This window comes from Hippoglossus hippoglossus, chromosome 21, assembly GCF_009819705.1.
Source record: "Hippoglossus hippoglossus isolate fHipHip1 chromosome 21, fHipHip1.pri, whole genome shotgun sequence".
Taxonomy (NCBI): Eukaryota; Metazoa; Chordata; class Actinopteri; order Pleuronectiformes; family Pleuronectidae; genus Hippoglossus; species Hippoglossus hippoglossus.
Genome location: NC_047171.1, coordinates 7,430,656 through 7,449,544, shown reverse-complemented (window position 1 = coordinate 7,449,544; position 18,889 = coordinate 7,430,656). Strand labels below are relative to the sequence as shown.

Sequence of the window (18,889 nt, the reverse complement as noted above, 5' to 3'; positions counted from 1 at the left end):
TCCCTCTCTCTGACTCTTCAGAAATATTGTCTCCTGAGCTGAATGCACAGCTAATCCTCAGTGGATATGAAGGAGGGGAACAACATCCTTAGCTCTATAGTGTTATAGTGTTGACTTTCAAAGGAAAACATGAAAACAAAGTTGTCAAAAAATGTCAAAAAAGAGGAAAATGTTGGCTGCTTGTTTGAAATGTCTTTGTCTCTGTTTACACTAGGTGAAAAGGATTATGGGTAGACTATGGGCTGAGAAAGAGCCAATAAGGAAGCTAGCTCAGGATGCAGCTGAGTGGCTGAGCTGTGTTCTATAAGCAAAAATGTGGGTGTTGTGATTTCATCATTTCTGAGCAGTTGCATGTCTTCTTTCTTCCTCTTGCTCCTCGGTGCACGTCTTACCCTGAATACCTCAACATTATCTGAGCCGAGACTTATAGACACCAGGTCAGCGGATGGCTAAAGTTCAACAATTACACACGACCAGATTTAGGAAACGGGAAAATTCTCTTCATAGATTCACATTACACAAAACTAATATCAGGAACACAGAGATGCTGTAGATGCACATTCAAATCTACGTGTTTCTGCTCAACCAAACAAAAGACTATCATAGAGGAATTAAGAGATTATCAATAAACTGTTAACATTAGAGTTGAGTCGGTTTTTAGGTTGTCTCTGTGGCTGTGGCTCAGGAGGTAGCGGAGAGGATCATGTACTAATCAGGTCGGGGGTTCAATCCCCAGCAACTCCAGTCTGTATTACAAATTGTCTTTGGGCAAGATACTAAGCCCCAAATACCTGAAGGCTGTGCTGACAGTGTGTGAATGGTGTATGATTGTGTGCGTGAGTGGGTGACTGCAACTTGTAATGTAAAGCAGTTGGACTGGCCGATAAGACTGGAAAAATACTAAGTAAATACAGTCCATCTACCTAATGTTGTGTATCTAATAATAGATATACAACTACACAATACGTTTGCATGTTTAGACATTGCATTGCCTTCTGACATCTCATTTCACATCTATAACAGATGGAAATGTACAGGAGACATCACAATGTGGTATAAAGCCTCTGCATGTGATGCCATTTGAATATTACTCACTATACAATTCAAACATATCACATCCTTGACATCTCTGCAGCTGACATGCTTTTCCTGCCTTGTCTTCCTCCTCCCTAATCTGTCACATTGATTATTTTGTCTCTCCTGTGATTGGTTGCCATGGCTCCACTGGCCCCGCTTCAGCTCAAGGTGTCTGTGCATTTGTGTGTGTGTGTGTTATCCGCAGCCACATATACATTTTTTTTCCATATCCTGAAAATATTTCTTCTGCTCTTCCTTTATAACTCTCAGTTGTATTATAACATTTCCTGCCTCCTGACAGCTGCAGTTAAAATAATGGCTTAATTTTGGTGATTTTACTGTTGTCTATTAATCTATAAAGCATTCATCTGTGCAAAAGGGAAATAAGTCTTTTTTTCAAACCTAGTTACACAACAGATAATGTTGTTTACCTTTGTCTTCGAGATTATTTGTTAACTAGCGCAGGGACACAAGTATTGTAAATGAAGCTTTCACACTTCAATAGCAGCAGCAGTTCCATTTCAGCTTGATGATACTTTTCTGGCATTCAACGTCCCAACTAGCACTTCCTCAGATTTGTAAACTATCAACCACAGAGACAGTGGGGACAGAGGACAGACAGAGGACGTGTGCCATCAGGTCTGAGGATCTTTGCAGTTAAGTCAGTCCCGAGCATTGTCTCTTTCTTAAATCCATTGGGTTTTTCATCAAAGGGGAAAGCTGTGGTGATCGCTTCCCTTCCTTTCGATATGATATCCATCTGGGCTGTGACCAGCTCCAGATCCTGCTGGTTAATGTGGAGAAGCTCTCAAAGGCTCTCCAATGAGGCTCCATCTCAGTTTTGGAGGAGTCTCTTAATGCAGCAATTACACACATCCATTATAAAACTTTAAAATCTCAGAAAAAAAAGCATTGAACTTGAAATGTGATTATTCCAAAACTACAGATGACATCAAAAAACTAATTTAAGTTTAATATATGAGACCCATTTAAAGTTTGAATAAAGTCTATAGCACAAAGTATGAAGAGGTAGACTCAGCTTAACTCTGGAAAGTACTACTGGCACATTCATTGTTAGAGTTTTGTATTCAGATGAAAGCAACAGAAAGAAAGAAAGATTGATCGATTTTTTGGAGTTTAATACATTTCAGCAGTACATGCAGCCTCACAGCTAGACAGAAGTAAACACACTATTTATAAGTAAAATAATTGTTTTCTTCTAGCCTCCTGATTTGATTTGTGTGCTTTTCAAAAAGCACACAGAGTCACTGAGTCAGTCAGGAACTCAACTCGATTCACACATTCTCCTCCACAGAGTGATGACTTTCATTAACCAAAGAAAACAACCTTACTTATACAATAGCAAGCATTTGTCCCCTGGTCATATCCGCTGTATCCAAAACTCAATAACTGCTGCAAATATTTTCTCTTTGACAACTTAATATTTAGTTTTTGTTCTCATTAACTCACACTTATTACTGTGTGTGTGTGTGTTGTATAGGTTTGTTCATGTACAACTTATTGTTTAGGGTCAAATGAGCATATGCTTGTTACGTCAGAATTTGGGCATCAGCTGAATGTGTTATTAGTTCTAGATGGCTTGTGCAGCCAGATTTACCTGTTGTTGCACTGCAGATACTGGACAGGTCTCGTGTGTCGTGGATGTTTTGGTGATATCTTTGCATTTTGCTTCTTAGATTGTCGAACGGGAAGATATTGAGTTGTTTTTATCGCCCTGCCACAGCAGGCATAACTAAATGGCCAGTTATGAACGTGTCAGTCACACTTTACCTCACCTTCCCACATCAGCTCACATTTCAGTCGTTATGCTGTTGGGGCTGCTGCAGTGAAGCTGGCCGCTGACCAAGTGGTTCTTGGAAAAATCTTTTTTATGCTGTAAGTTTTGGGAGAGCATTTGATTAACTCAAAAGCAAGACGTCTCTTTTCTTCTGCATTAGTCTTATTTGTCACAATCCCATATGATACTGACAGATGATGTGGCCGTCTGAGTTCAATTTGGCAAAGATATTTGTCTTCTGAGTCCATTTTATTATAATAATTATACTGTATATTGTTATTGTATTAGAATTCAATTTGTAACACTATCATATAGGTTCATGATATAATTATTGATGCATCAAAGTCCCCCTCAGGTGAAAATCAAGTTTTTGAACATGTAATACTTTCCCCTGTGTGCCTTTCAGAAGATATAAGATTTATTTTGAGTGAAAAGTCAACTCCATAGCTGACTTTTAATAACAAGTACCTCAAAATTGTGCTTAAGTTAAGTGCTTGAGTAAATGTACTCAGTTCCTTCCCACCCTTGATACTTTGCTCTTTGTCTGGTTATTGCAGTTAGGTTTTAAATAAGAGCATAAGTAGAATTGACTTTTCATACGTTTAAAAAATCAGAGCGACTGCTGGGTCTCGAGAGTGTAGTGATGATGAGCTCTATGTGCAGCTCCTAATTATCTCTGTGTGCAGCCTTATTTCCTCATGCGCCACACAGATTTTTTAATGAAAAACACAGTGGAACATACTTTTTTGCATCAGTGCAGAGGCAAGAAGTGTTCTCTGTATTTAACTGTCACTGTAGTGTGGTACTGCTGGTTGCAGCTTTCCTTCTCTAAAAGTGACCTGCAATGATTTAGCCGGAGCAAGTTGAGCCCGACCGTGGGACCCAGTCCTCAGAACCCTGAAGCTGCACCACCACTGCTGCACAAAGAGCTGTTCATCTTTTATTCAGAGTTTAGTGGAGCTCGACTCAGGTATGCAGAATCTCCAACTGGTGTCTGTTGTCCTCACAATCAATGAGTCCCAGCCACCACTGCTACAGAGGGGCATGGTCACCTGTTTATTCAAAGTGTATTAATATTGAACACAAATCACACCAAATTCGACACTGCACTTCCTTAGGCCCTTAATAAAAATGACACATGCCAAGTGAGAAGCTGTTAAGATTGGAGATGTGTTTCACATTCAGACAGACAGATATTTTTAAATCATTAGATAGTCAGACAGACCAATATTGTAGATAGATGGATGGAAAGACAGATGCTGTGGATTATTTAAAGGAAATAACAATTTTAACACTTCTAAAATATGTATATACATATAAGATTTGGATGCCGGTGTTCTCTGATGAAAGCAATGGATGAAGTATAAAGTATTCTCTTCTATACAGTGCTTGTTAATGTCATTCTACCTTGCAGCATGTTATAAACTATGCTTTTGGACCGAACAGGGAAATGTGACTTGTATGCAAAGTGTAAAACTGAATAATAACTCATTAGTCATTGCTTCCACGTCCTCTCCAAACAAAGAGATATGGGTCTTTTTCATCTCTCTCTTATGTCTCCCTCTCATCACAGAGCAACTAAAACTCATCCAGGACCTGTGGTTCATTTGAGCGACAGCCCAAAGGATGAAGGCAAGGTGAGTAGGCTGATAAAAGAAACACCACAGACACCTCCTGGTTCTCCTCGAGCACCAAATCTTAACCTGATCACTTTCTGAAACATAGAGCCCCCCCAACCTATTTCCCTGTGTTAACTCTTGCCTTTAGTCAAATCCCTTCCTTCATCTGTCATTCAACCTCCTCCTGCTGTCACTGCATTCCCATCCTTTCTTCTGCCTATTGTCTATTTCCTTACATTTTCCTTTTCAAGTCTCACCTCTCACTCTCTCAGCTCTTCTGAGTGGCTTACCCACCGCACACCATTCTCTCTATAGTATCTCTCCTTGTTGCTCTCATGTTCTTTCCCCCCGTCCCTCGGGGTCTTCACATACACACGCAGATGATTTGAAGTGCGAGGGACTTGCAGGTAATATCTTCTGAGGACGGTAGAGTTTTTCAGGGTCATGTCGCAGTCAGATTGGCAGGAAAGGTGTCAGGCTGAGGTTGCTGTAAAAAGAGAGGTCGTTGAAGAGCATATTGATTTTTCTCAATGGATTTTTCTGCCTTTGGGTCAAACCAGACTTGACAAGCTGTGAAGACATAAAGACGAGTGAGGAGTTTGCAGCTGCTCTCGCTCACTGTAGTCACAGTACAAAGGAAGAAGTGCTGTGTGTAGCATTAGGAAATGGTATTAATGTAATTTAAAGACTAAAGATAGATACAGGATTCTACAAGTGTTCCTATTTCTCAAAGCTTTTGCTTTTGCTTATTATTCACTTTTAGTTGTGGTAAATATAAAGCCGACAGTTCCAGCTTCCTAATTACGACTGGGGTCTGACAGCAGGGAACAGACATTAATACATATCAAATTCATTTTCATTGCTCCACAAGAAACTATACGCTCGTACTAACTGTTGTAAATTATGCAGGAACCTTCGCTTACAGTAGCTCAGCCTCGCAATTCCAAAACAGCTCAGAGAATTTCAGGATACGGTAAAATAAAATGTTGGGTTGTAACGTATGTGTTAAAAATCCATCACAAAAGTTATTTCACACATAGTACAGACTCCCTGGCCTGGTACCAACATTTGGTGTATATAAGGATCAGTTAAATAGCCATTAACTAAAATTCAGGTGACCACAAATATGACTTTGATTTATGTTGCTCCATTTCTGCTGTATCACATAATCCATAAAGATTTTGGAAACCACCAGTATGTAAGATTTACAATTTTATGACTTTGTGTGATTTTTAACTTTTCCTGCAGCCTAGTCATCAAAAATAAGTTAAGAGACTTAGAGCTACAATTAAATATCGTTGGCGTTTTGAGTGTCTGTATTTTTCATTGTTTATTTGTCGTGTTACTGAACAAATTCGAAATCAGTTAATCTAGAAAATAACTGTTGGCAAGCAGACTGAAGCGGCAGCAGAAAAAGACGTAGAAAAAGGTCTGACTGATAACATTAATAATGTCCCCGTACACTTAAGGGACCCAGTCAATTATGTGAGTGAATCAGCAATACTTTTTTTTATATTAATATTAACTATGCTAATTTTCTTGTGCTTTTGAATGAAAAGCACATTTTCTCCTGAAAATAATAAATCCTCTTTTTTCAAACTCTCCAAACACTTTTTTGTGGAAGACGGATTAATAATAAAATATTCACTGCATGTCAAAGCAGATCTGTATCCAGATATGACGGTGTGTGCTCTTTATGGATGTGTTCACAGGACACCTTCATTCATCCTACCTGCTTGTTTACATTTGTAACTGTTGCCAATGTAAAGCTTAAAGGTGTCAGGGAAGTTACTAGTTTTCCTTTTCCACCTCGCCTGCCCTCGAACTTCTCGTCTAAGATTTCACACACGTCTCCTCTCAGCAGGAGATTTGTTTCCTCCGCTCGGTCTTGCAGGCTGTGCTCCTCCAACATTACTCTCGATCTCTCTCCTCTGATCTGTGATCATACTGCGTTGCCTTTTCTCTCTCCTTCAAACGATGTTGTAGTGTGCAGGTGTTTTTGTGAGGTTGTTGTTGTTGTTGCCCTTTTTCATCTGTTATGTGCGACAAGACATGTGTATGTGAACTAGTAACAGGTATATATACGTATTTCTGCGCATGTATAAATCAATAAATATACGTGTGTCTGCAAGTATGGCAGAAAGCAGACCCACACAGGTGTTTAAATAAATTCTATAGAATCTCAGTGATACATGTTTGAGGTCTGAACTTCCAATCCTGACAAACCATAAAACTCACAGGCAGGCAGCTGAGAAACAGTATTTTTTTCCTCTGTGCTGTTGTCAATATGCTCTGCTCTTATATCTCTCTCTCATTCCTTGTCACTCTCCCCTCTGAAGCTGCTTATAGGGTTTGAGAGCGGGACGGTCGTACAATGGGACCTCCGGTGCAAGAAGGCTGACTTCAGAATCTACTACGATGAGGTGAGTCTCCCCTGTGCACTCCTCTTATCACCAACTTGAGTGAGAATTTGGCAAAATTTAGAGTCGTGCAAAAGTGAATCATGTGGACACAGACGTACGTGAGTGATGTAGGTAAATATTTACAAACCTTCCATGACTACAGAATCCTGTGGAAACAAGGACTTGTCTTTGTTGTTATTTCCAGGTGAAGGAAATAACAGGTGAAGAATGTAGTTGCAAAAAGTGCAAAACAAGATCAGACTGTGTTTGGTGATGTTTAGCTTGTGCAGCCTCGCTGTTAAATCTGCAACAACAACAATAATTCAGATATTCAACTGATCAAGACAAAAGTCAGAATAAGACACTGCTGTTTAAACAACATTTTCGGATGACCTTAACCTGCATAAGGTATATACTCAGAATTAAGATGTGGAGTATTGTGGCCTTAGTTGCATTATTTAGACATGTTATACTGTAGCATCATGCATTAAACTATTTCAGGTATTTGGGTTTTCAGACAGAAAATTAGGAATATGAAGCAACTCATCATCATAATCAAAATAATGTCTCATCCAGAATAAGGTAAAAATGCAGATTATTGATGTCCATGTAAGCGTAGTTAATTTCAAAAGGTATATAGATATATGTTAAACATTATAATAAAAATTATGAAGCCATTCTGTTAATGTGGCAATTAATAAAGTTCCAGGCAAAATGATGATCAGCACATTTCCTGCTCTTCCCTTTATCAGGTTTAGAAGCCTCAGTGAAAATGCACATTGTGAAATGACACAGCTAAAAGTAGAGGAAACAAGTCTTAATTGAATAGCTTCAAATTGGTCTAATTTTTGCCTATTCAGTATTTCTACACACACACACACACACACACACACACACACACACACACACACACACACACACACACACACACACACACACACACACAGACACACACACACATTCAGGTACATACACAACCACTGTCAAACACACACATCTGCTGATTTAATCTGTTTGTTTTTTTAACCTCTGTGGCCTCAAACCCAATTTGCCCCTTGGACAATTTCGCCTCATAGAGCTGATCTTCTGCATCTCTCATCTCTTGTCACCTCTCCCGTGAAGAGTCACATCCTGCTCACATTCATTAAGATGGTCTCATGTGCATCACCTCCAGCGTAGCATGGCATCTCTGTGTCACACCTCTTCAGCTGAGTACAAATAAAACAACAAAGACGAGGACAGCAGTGCCAAACTTCAATATGTTATACTTGTGCTCATGTTGGTTAACCATGAATTGCATTGCACAGTATTGTTTATTTTATTTGGCTTTTCTGTTTTGCTCCTGTTGCTGTTGTTTACCTTTTATTTTCTTTTAAAAAAAACACTGCAAATTCACAGTTATGCAGTTAGTGAAGGAAATGATCTGTAAGTAGAAACTCTTGGGGTTTAGTTAAGTTGTATCTCTGTCGTTGGCACAGGCCATCCACTCCGTGAGCTGGCATCATGAAGGGAAGCAGTTCATGTGCAGTCACTCAGACGGCAGCCTGACCATGTGGAACCTCAGAAACACCACCAAGCCATTCCAGGTCACCTACCCTCACGGTGAGATTCACACCCACACCACTACACTGGTTTTATTATTAAACAGAATCAAGCCTTTATGTTCCGCAAGCTGGAAAAACTGGGTCACTGGGCTGCTCACTGACACAACAGACAGAAGTGATACATCATTTAGGATAAATCTTAAATTGAATCAATCTATTGTCTTACAAATTAATGGTGAACTAGTTGTCTATGGGTTGAGATTCAAACAGTAATATGGCATAAAAAAGTCTGTTATGTAAATATAGTCTAAACTTCTACTTAAGGGAAAGTAGATTCAATAGAAGATCACAGAGCAGTGTGAATCCAAGCCTTTTACTGGTGGTAATAAAACACTGATAGTGGACATTTTGTGGACTGTCCCAGTTGCCCCATATGATTACATTACTGCTGCCATGTTGTAGCTGCCAGCAGAGGTGATCTACTGGACAGATTACAAAAGATTTATGAGTACCCACACATTTTTAAACACAGGCCCCAGGTTAAAAAATATCAGAATTCCACTTTAATGGTCAATGTAACTATCTACTTATATGGGGGGGGGGGGGGGTTGGGGTTTGTCCCTGTGGAATACATCATGCTGTGTATCATAGACGCTGGTACTGTCTGTGGCTCAGAAATTAGAGCGGGTCATGCACTGACCAGAAAGTTGGTGGGTTGATCCCCAATTCCTTCTGGAGTGTCCTTGGGCAAGACACTGAATCCTGCACTGCCCCTTCCCTCGTGTGTGATAGATAGTGCAGAATGTGTTTGTGAATATGTGAACGGTTAACAGTTCTGTTAAGCCCCTTAAATGGATATCTAGACTAGAAAAGTGCAATTATAAATGCAAACTATCGAATCCTTGGAGTCACTCCTGGTTATCGTGGCTTCGTGGAGCAGTGCAGCTGTGTAGAGCCATCAGCTCCGTATTATTCACACCAAGCTCTTTGCCAAGGGTCTTCACATTGAGAGTGCATGACAAAGCAAATCTGGCTCTGAGTTGAGAATAGTGGGTTGAATGATTCCCTCTTTAAACCTAATCCTAAATCCTCGTCTGCCAATTTATCTTCCCTTTGTTTCCTCCCTTCCCTATCACTCTTATGATGTCAGATATCTGGTGGTGAATAGTTCTGCTGTGATCTGTGATCTCAGGGCAAAAGAGTGAGGCAAGAGGGGGGGGATGTGGTCGATGAATGTTGAGGACGGCACAGCAGTTCCTAAGACCTGGTTAAATACCAGCAGATTGTTTACATAGCAGATAAAGGAAAAGGACAGAAGCAACTGAACATGAACAGAGGTGAATTTAGACAAAGAAGGAATATAAACCGTAAACATGTCATCTCCCTTTATTCTAGTTCTAAATAAATTAAGTGGTCGAACCCTGCAGTCTGAGCATCACGCCCCAAAACCAACGTGTGATACAAATGCTTTCATGCTGTCATTTACTCTGTATTGACTTTTTTCTCTTCATGCGTTGTTTGCTGGACACGGTTGTTGTGCTCAGATGTTGTGCTGTGAGCTAGAGGGAGGCAGGAGGCCTGCTGTCCATCCAGCTGTAGGTTCTTCAATAACAACGTAAAATAACTTCATCACCTGAGCATATTCCAATAACACTGACAAAGCCACACCACAGTCAGTTATGGAATTCATCCAGCTTCCCATTACTATATGCATTATAGTGCACTATACTGCTTTTAGAGGCATTTCTTAGTTGGTTTTCATCATGACAATAAATCTGCGACTGTATTATTTTTAATAATGTCCACATGGGGAGTCTATGTACCATTTAAATTAGGCATTGGTATAGATAAAGCTGAATATTTTTTGTTTTAAATGAAGTTCAGAAAACATGAAAAGTATGTATGTTGGTCGGACTATCATAGCAGAACACAATTACAGAGACACCAGGTTGAGATTTATGTATTTAATAATAGACGATAAGTTGTACAGGATAATACGAGGATAATCTGATACTTGATTCTTCAGAATGCACCTTCCTGCAATCTGGGAAAACATCAGGCTCGGGTCGGGTTAAAGACACAAAAACAGAATGGGTGTTTTTCCTCTGAGCCTTGGTTCGGGTTCAGACAGAAAATTGCTGCTCCGGCCACACTCTAGTTTGAGCACACAAGTGTTTGGTAAAAGATGTACTATGCAAATCCTGAGCAATTATGTCTTTTGTATTGAAGTCATTAAGTTTTCCTTTATTCTTTATTTTCAATGAGTAAAAAATAAGGTTTCAACCATGTTACATTGTGTTTTTTTTTCAGATCCACTGGGTTTATCATGAGGACTGTATTTGAAATTGCTTCATTCCATTTTGTAAAAGCAGCAGCAGCAGCAGCAGCAGCAGCAGAGAAAAGCCTTGCAGTTCAGAGTCATGTTTTCAGAAGGTGCTGGGCTTTTGACCGTGAGGTAGAAACCCAAGGTCCCTCTGCTTTCCAGCCGAGAGACTTCCTCTTTCATATCAAAATAAATCATTTCATTGTGTGAAGCAGCTGAAAAACAACTCTCAGTCTGTAATGTGCTAACTCTGATGTTGGTCTGCCACTCTGACGTTTCCTGAGAAGAAGAATTGGAAATATTACACAGTGATAATAAGAAAGTATCGAGGGAACAGGGACAAAATCACTTTTTTCAATTTCTGATCGGGGTTGTGTCTCTGGAACTGTGTCATTGTGACTTATAATGAGACAAACAGTGTTAGTCACTATTGTTACTTTATTAGTACGGCCTGGGAGGATAGGGCTGTGAGTCTGGAGTGGTGCAATGTCCATTAAATAATAAAGCTATTAATGTAGTGATGCAGAATTGAATCATTAGGTTGGGGTTGGGGGGGGTCATCAGAACACACATTAAAAGTTGTCGACTAATGCGTTTCCCAATCTCTCCTTTGTAGTTTTTGCTCTTTTGTTAAATTAAATTGTCTAACAAAAAACAAACTGAGAGGTTGCACAAAAGAAAATAATGTAAAAATACATTTTGCGTTGGTTCAATCAGCTGAAAGCCAACTGATTAGAGTCCAATCAGTCACACACCATTTAACTATGATGCCCTCCTGCGACACTACTGCTACCTCATACTGCTGATGTCATCGTTTTGCCTCCTCCCTTCTTGAGTCTTAACCTGTCAAATGTCTATAATGTTACTCAATGTCTTGCTTTGACCTCATTCTTATATCGGGGGGGGGGGGGGGGGGGGGTTCCTGCATCGCGCTACCTGTTTAGCTTAGAAAGCTCCTTGGCTAATCCAGAGAGCATTTCCCAAGTGGAGCCATCAGCACCAAGCATAAGTGTATTTCAATTTTTTGTTATTGTCTCTAATTCAGGTAAGATACAGAGGGATGGGAGGAAGGAGTCGTGCAAACCCATACTCAAAGTGGAATACAAGACCTCAAGGAGCAGGTGTGTTTCTAAAACAGACGTTCAGATCCACATTTCCTGATTTTTATTTTGTCCAAAGTTTGATTACAATAAACTGGGATTTCAACAAAGTTTATGGTGCTTAGGAAGTTTTTCTTTATCCTGTGGCTATTTCATCATCTAGTGAATTAACGAAAATGTTGCTAATGTTACCCCAGACAGTGATAATCACGAGCAAAAAGCAGTAATGTTTTTGGCAAAGCGTTATTTCATAATTATAGCCTCTTAAATTGTGCTCATGGGCCGAGGGGGGGGTAAAATTATACATGATTACACTGAGCTTTTAAACCAGTCTCCAGCTGGTTGATTCTTTTTTGAATCACTTCCACAACTCCTGCAGAACCGGCACGGACATAATAACACACTTCACAGGTTTGGGTTTGTATTTAATGCACATTCAGTTCACTTCACAGTGGATTCGCTTTATTTCAGCCTTCAGAGGTCGTTGTCGCTGTTACATTGAAAGTGTGTAGCCTATAGAGTCAAAGATTCAATCTTTTAGTATTATTCATTTTATTTTGTTAGTGGCTTGAAATTACTGACTTATAAACAGATTCAAACTCATATGCATGTCTCACAAATAGTTGAATTGACTTATTAGTAGATTTATTTTTATATTTAATTATTACATAGTCAGGTTTAGCTAGTAACACTGATGCAGCCCGAGAGGAACCCCTCCTAACATCCTGTTCTGCTTCCACAACAGCGAGCCTTTTATTGTCTTCTCCGGGGGACTTTCGTATGACAAGGCAGGACGGCGACCGACGTTAACCATCATGCACGGCAAAGCCATCACCGTGCTGGAGATGGACTATCCGATTGTGGAGTTCATGGTGCTCTGCGAGACTCCTTACAACAACGGTGAGTGTGTCCAAAGACGAGGACATAGCTGGTGTCCATACTACTAAAATGGACGGGGGGTGGAATTTTGTTTGTGGGGCCAATAGCAAAAATAAACAATCTAAAGACTTAAAAGCCACAAAGTATTTGATAAAAATAACTTGGAGGTGAACTCGTTGTAACTGAAGTTAGCCCCAGTTTGTGCATCTCATTCAACACTGTTGTACACACACACACACACACACACACACACACACACACACACACACACACACAAACACACAAGTCAAACTCATTCTGTTGTATGACAAAAGTGTCTGCTAGATGAAAAATATTCTGCTGCACACAATAGATTTTTAGTTGCTTTTGGTGAAAATCTGTATTCTGTAAGTGGAGTTTTCAAAGATTGGTTTGTACATTTGTGATCATCTGTGACTCATATTTAATCAGCAATACAACAACAGTCAAATGTAAAAATAAACATTACATTAAAGGCACAAAAATAAACTTCTTGGGCTAGAATATTTTCCTGAAAGTGTTAAGTGTTGTTTAGCTTTATCCTTTTCGGTTTGGCTTTGTGTTTTACAGAGGTGCAGGAGCCTTCTGCAGTGGTGGTGCTTCTGGAGAAGGACCTGATTGTTGTGGATCTGACACAGAGCAAGTACGTGCTTCATGTATACTGCACAGTGTAAATACACCTGCCAGCAGCTAAGTTGCATGTGACATGACATGACCTCGTATCACTTCAGGGAACACACAACATATAACGGTCATCCATAAGCAAAATTAAGGGATAAAGAGCTAACAGTGTTATTCAGATCTATTCTAAAGGGCAGAAAACAGAGGTGATATATGCCACTTTGCTATCAGGGTGCAAATGCTACTAATCCAGTTAAATTAACTTGTTATCATTATGGGATGGAGTGAAGATAAAGGTGAGAGACGCAGTTTTGACAGATTAACACCTGAGCCTTCCGAAGACGTTTAAATAGCAGCATAACACTTACCTATAAATTAGGTCACCCAGTTAATTGGGTGACCTAATTAAAGCTGCAAGATATAAATATCTTCTGATAAGGCATAATGAAGTTTGAACATGTCCAGACTGTCGACCGGGTCAGCCCGTTGATTAGCTGCTAATTGCATTTAAATAGGTTATTATTGGGCAGTCGGTGGCCTGCACGGAGAGGGTGTAGTTTAGACAGTTTATGCTCAGTATCTATGCTCATACTAATAATTATAAAGTTAACTAATGAAGGAATATTTAATACTTGTGTTGTAATTTACATGGTGGGAGTTTTTTTTTGCTGTAGACATATTTTCATGCAGACACATAGCAGAGTTTATTAAAAATTGTTTTGCCTCACATGCAAAGAGGTGATTTCACAAAATGTCGTGTTTTGTGAATTTGACATCAAGGGATTTAAAATCAAGGTGGATAAATTAATACCTGTCCAGTCCAAATTATTCATTACATGTTTGTTACATATTCAGTGTGTTAATCAAATGTTCAATTATCTCCTTGTTGTTATTTCATTGTAACTTCAGCTTTCATTTCTGTTTGTTCTGTGTGATGCAGCTTCCCAGTCTTTGAGAACCCTTACCCCATGGACGTCCATGAGTCTCCAGTTACCTGCACAGCTTATTTTGCAGACTGTCCTCCCGACATCATCCCCATCCTCTACTCTATAGGAGCTAAACACAAGAAGACTGGCTACAGTCAGAAGGTAGGGAGGGGGGGGGATTATGAGGGAAGGAATGATATGATACTTGCACACATATTTTTTGGGGTAATATTTCCATTTTTTCAGGCTCTTGTTTATAGTGATAATTAATTCCTCTTAAATGTTTGAGCAGGTTTCAGGGCTGGAAAAAACGCTTTATTTTCAACTTCCCCATTCAATGCAGACAGATGCTTTAAACGGTGCTTTCTCAAGGTTTCCAATATTAAACTGCAAAGTGAAAGCTTTTCAGTAAAATCTCAAATATGAGTGTTTTGGAATAGGATGAAATCTTACCAACAGGGCTCAGTGGGAGAAAAAACAAAACGAATGATGTTGTGATTGGGTTTTCAAAATATTGAACATTCTGTCTGTGTCCATGTCAGGAGTGGCCCATCAGTGGAGGAACGTGGACGTTGGGCTCCCAAACCTACCCAGAAGTCATCATCACAGGGTGAGTTAGAGATACTGAGAGAAATAAACCTTATATAACAAGTCCAAACACCTAGGAACCAAAAAGTGTGTCTGCATTTGTGTTTTCACTTTAGGAAACGTGTCTAGATTATTTGATATGTGCACCAATTAAGCCTAAAAGACCTGAGTAAACATGTAAATATCTCTTTGTTTAGACATGCTGATGGATCTATTAAGTTTTGGGATGCATCTGCAAGTAAGTCCTTCCTCTAAACTTTTCTTTCTCTCCTTCTCATTGTCTCTGAGCTAAACTGAAGTGATGCACTTTGTTCGACTCGGGCTTTTGTCACACAGCATGCTTGGATACACACTATATCTTCACAAGTTCCATGGAGAGTAATTTTAGATTTGCCTTGGGCTCTGAAATCAAAGGTAATTAATTGCACAGTGGTGATATGAGATGCTCCACATCAGACGAGGCACATTGCCCATTATCATGTTCACAGATGGGTACATCATGAATACCTAGCATGCAAATGTGTGGTTTCCTCACAATCTTGTGGTCTGTGGACCTGTGGGATGTCGGTGGATGACATTTATTTTGATTGCATCACATCTGGTTTTGCCGTCTTGACATTGGTTGATTGCTTAGTGTGAGTAACTTCTCCCAGACGTACCCTCACCTTAAGTGACCGAGTTACAACGAACTACATAAGCATAGTTAGAATTAATAGTTACCTGGCATTATACTTTATGTGATAGTAACATATCAGACCACAACATATCAGGGCTTACGTACACTTGGATGACACCACAGGAGCAGAATGGAGGCATTTTATGTTTATTCTGTAGATTTTTTACATTTGAAGTCATTTAAATGTATTATTCATTAATATTTTACATTTATTTTTGCCATTTGCACTGTTGTTGCACTTTTTGTGTGAAGGTGAAATGTATATTAATCAGTCAGTCACATTACTCACCTAATGCCTTTTATACAGCTCTGCCAATCACAGATGTGCTCGGTGAAAATGTTTCACTGAAAGGACAAAAACTAAATGATATGACTGTTCTTTGATGGAATACATTCATTCTGATTTTAATATCACACCCATTAACACATTCATAAAAAAAAAAACCATCTGCATTTATGGGTTGAACATGGCTGATAACACCATCTGGTGTTTCAAACCATCCTCGGCCAAAAAGTAAAGTAAAGCTACTAATTTTCAGAAACTAACCACATCGTCTACACATTCAGAGACGTCCCCGATCCTCTACTGCCCTTCGGCTGTCTCTCTCTCTCTCACACACACACACACACACACACACACACACACAATCGACCACTGGCTGAGACAGACACCTGTGTAGGCAGTTCAAACGGCTCGGGATGATTGGGACGGTGGGGGGTGAGGGAAAGGGCTGAGCCTTCCAGCACTGCATTTTTGAATTTCCAAAGATAGGCCCTTTAGCCAAAACTTTGCGGTGAAGTTACACTTACATGCATCCTATCAAGTAGTTTCCTCTGGACATTATTCGGTGTAGCTTATTCACTCAGGCCAGAATCTGCAGCAATAATAGCACACTGTTTCACTGGGCAACATATTGTGTAGGTGGCAAGTTTTCTTTCTCAGTGTATGCATGTTGCCATTTACAATTTCTTCTCACACAAATGTCTCTGACCAGTCACGTTGCAGATGTTGTACAAGTTTAAAACCTCCAAAGTGTTTGAGAAGCCAAAGCCTGGCGAGGGCCGGGCCGCCGATCTGGTGGAGGAAGACCCTTTCGCGGTTCAGATGGTCAGCTGGTGCCCTCAGAGTCGCATCTTCTGTGTGGTTGGCATCTCAGCTCACATCATCCTCTATCGATTCAGCAAATACGATGCCAACACTCAGATAGTGGTGAGTGAAATCGCATTTAAAGCAAAAGGGAATGCCTCCTGACGATTTGGTGCATAAATTGCTTTGACGTCTCCAGTGACTTTTTTACTGACCCTTGTGATCTAATTTAAATAGCATTCACTAATTCAGTGTCTCTTTTTGTCCCCAGTGTCTAGACATACGCCTGCAGTGCGAGTCGGACGATGTCATCACTCCCTCTGAGAATGAAAACAATCCCTGCTTCCCAGAGCCCGGCTCCCACTCTCCCCAGGCCCCACACCCAGCTAGCCCCAGCAGTGGAACACCAGAGGGAGTCAAAGACAGCATCCCCTGCCTCAAGTGAGACCCCAACATGCACATCATCGGTTCACTGCATCAGATAAAAACAATACTGCTCTGCCATCAGATTTTGGTTGACCGGGTTCAGAATTAGTTGTGATTGGCTGATTGAAGTGACTCTTCTATACAGTCTCTGGTTGTTGTTGATATATATCTTTGTACGTGCACATTTGTCCTAGATGTTTAGTCAGTCAGCACTTTGATCTTTACTTCCATTCATTGAGCTATAAGTTGTCCACATTCTCTTTTCCAGTGAATTTCCACGATGGAATTAAACATGTTTGCTTGGAGCATGTGCTATACTTTTCCACAGTTCTCTGATTTCTCTTCTATAATGTGTCTGTTTTTCAGAGTGAAAGACCGGGTGGTTCGGGTCCCCCCTGGTTACCAGGCAGAGCTGGTCATCCAGCTGCTGTGGGTGGATGGAGAACCTCCACAACAGATCAGCACCCTGGACATCAACTCTGCCTATGGCCTGTAAGTCACTAGACTTAAAGGACTGTATGTCTGTCAGGCTTTTATTCCTAAAAAAAAATCCATTGCACCAATCAGTCTCCACTCAGAACAGCAGTCTTTTGTGTAGTTTAGAGGTGCTTGCTCAAATTGATTATCGATAATGCTGGTACTCTGACAGGTGTTCAGCTTCATAGTGCTGTCACAACAGCTTGGTTGGAAGTGAAACAGGTAGTGGAAACATGACAGAGACCATGAGGTTCTCATCTGTCTGTGTCTCTCAGTGTCTCCAGTGGCGTGTGTCTTTATAAGAGGCACGTCTTTGTGGGTGGTTTCTATTGAGCCTTTCTGAAAGGAGTTTGCATGTTCTCTCTCCTGAGGTTTTTGCTGGTGATCTGGCTGGTGATCCCTTGACTCTCAAAAGGCTGAAGTGGTATAGATAATGGCTCTATGGAGTTTTCTGTACAATTACAGAAATACTCAGAGGTGAATTATGGATAATGGTGGAGGTGTCAAAGTCAGTGAATTGGATTGGACTCTTTAGCTCCTTTTATCTTCTTGAGAAAGAAAAAAAACAAAGAGGTTGTTTATAGTATTAAGCTTGAGGACATTCAACCCTTCAACAGTAAAAGGTTAGAACAATATTGAACTAGGTCTGGAGTTTTCCTGTCCTACATATTTTAACATCTACTGGCCAATCAGAAAAACATCCATATTTTCTGAGACCATAACTTTAACACTGATTGAACTGATTAAAAAGATGCGCAGACACTCTTTTTGTTCTCTTTTATGTGTTAGATACGTGTTTTTAACGGAATTTTAATTTATTTAAGTTTTTAATTTTAAAATATGTTACTCATTTAGAAATTCCTATGGCTCAGAGCGGGGCCATTATAACCTCTCTCCTCTGAAGCCATTCACAGCTAGGATGGAATTGCAGAAATGTATTTATTTACTTTCATTGTGTCACGTGTCCAGAGGTTTTATGTATCTGGCATTCTTGTGAATGTTCTCTTATGTATTTAGCACAAACATTGGCCTAAAAAATTTGATTGAATATTTTTTAGTAGTTACAGTTCAAGGTCATTGTGACCCCACAAAAGATTTCTTTGCCCATTACTGAGGAATTCATATGCGAAAAAACACATCAAACGTCCAAAACGTCACCTGAAAAGGTTCAACACAGAGTTAGAATCATGACGTTCTGTTTCTGTTTCTCATTACTATTTTAAATGATGTACTTGACTCATAATATAAATTATTGTGAGAAAAAGCAGTAACATCTGTTAAATTGGTAATAATAAAATAGACAAAAGAAACATGACATGGTAACAAAG

The 18,889-nt window shown here is 39.9% G+C and overlaps 1 protein-coding gene across 8 annotated transcripts in view; it reads left to right on the top strand.

Moving 5' to 3' along the window:
- Positions 1–18,889, top strand: part of stxbp5l (syntaxin binding protein 5-like) — a 123,593-nt gene that overhangs the window by 72,730 nt on the left and 31,974 nt on the right. For all 8 annotated transcript variants that reach the window (XM_034575064.1, XM_034575066.1, XM_034575063.1 and 5 more), the window contains exons 6-17: positions 4,449–4,512; positions 6,834–6,917; positions 8,375–8,498; positions 11,809–11,884; positions 12,609–12,763; positions 13,331–13,403; positions 14,322–14,469; positions 14,850–14,917; positions 15,093–15,133; positions 16,567–16,781; positions 16,930–17,099; positions 17,451–17,576. In XM_034575064.1, coding sequence (XP_034430955.1) covers positions 4,449–4,512; positions 6,834–6,917; positions 8,375–8,498; positions 11,809–11,884; positions 12,609–12,763; positions 13,331–13,403; positions 14,322–14,469; positions 14,850–14,917; positions 15,093–15,133; positions 16,567–16,781; positions 16,930–17,099; positions 17,451–17,576 — 1,344 coding nt within the window. The remainder of the gene's footprint in view (positions 1–4,448; positions 4,513–6,833; positions 6,918–8,374; positions 8,499–11,808; positions 11,885–12,608; positions 12,764–13,330; positions 13,404–14,321; positions 14,470–14,849; positions 14,918–15,092; positions 15,134–16,566; positions 16,782–16,929; positions 17,100–17,450; positions 17,577–18,889) is intronic.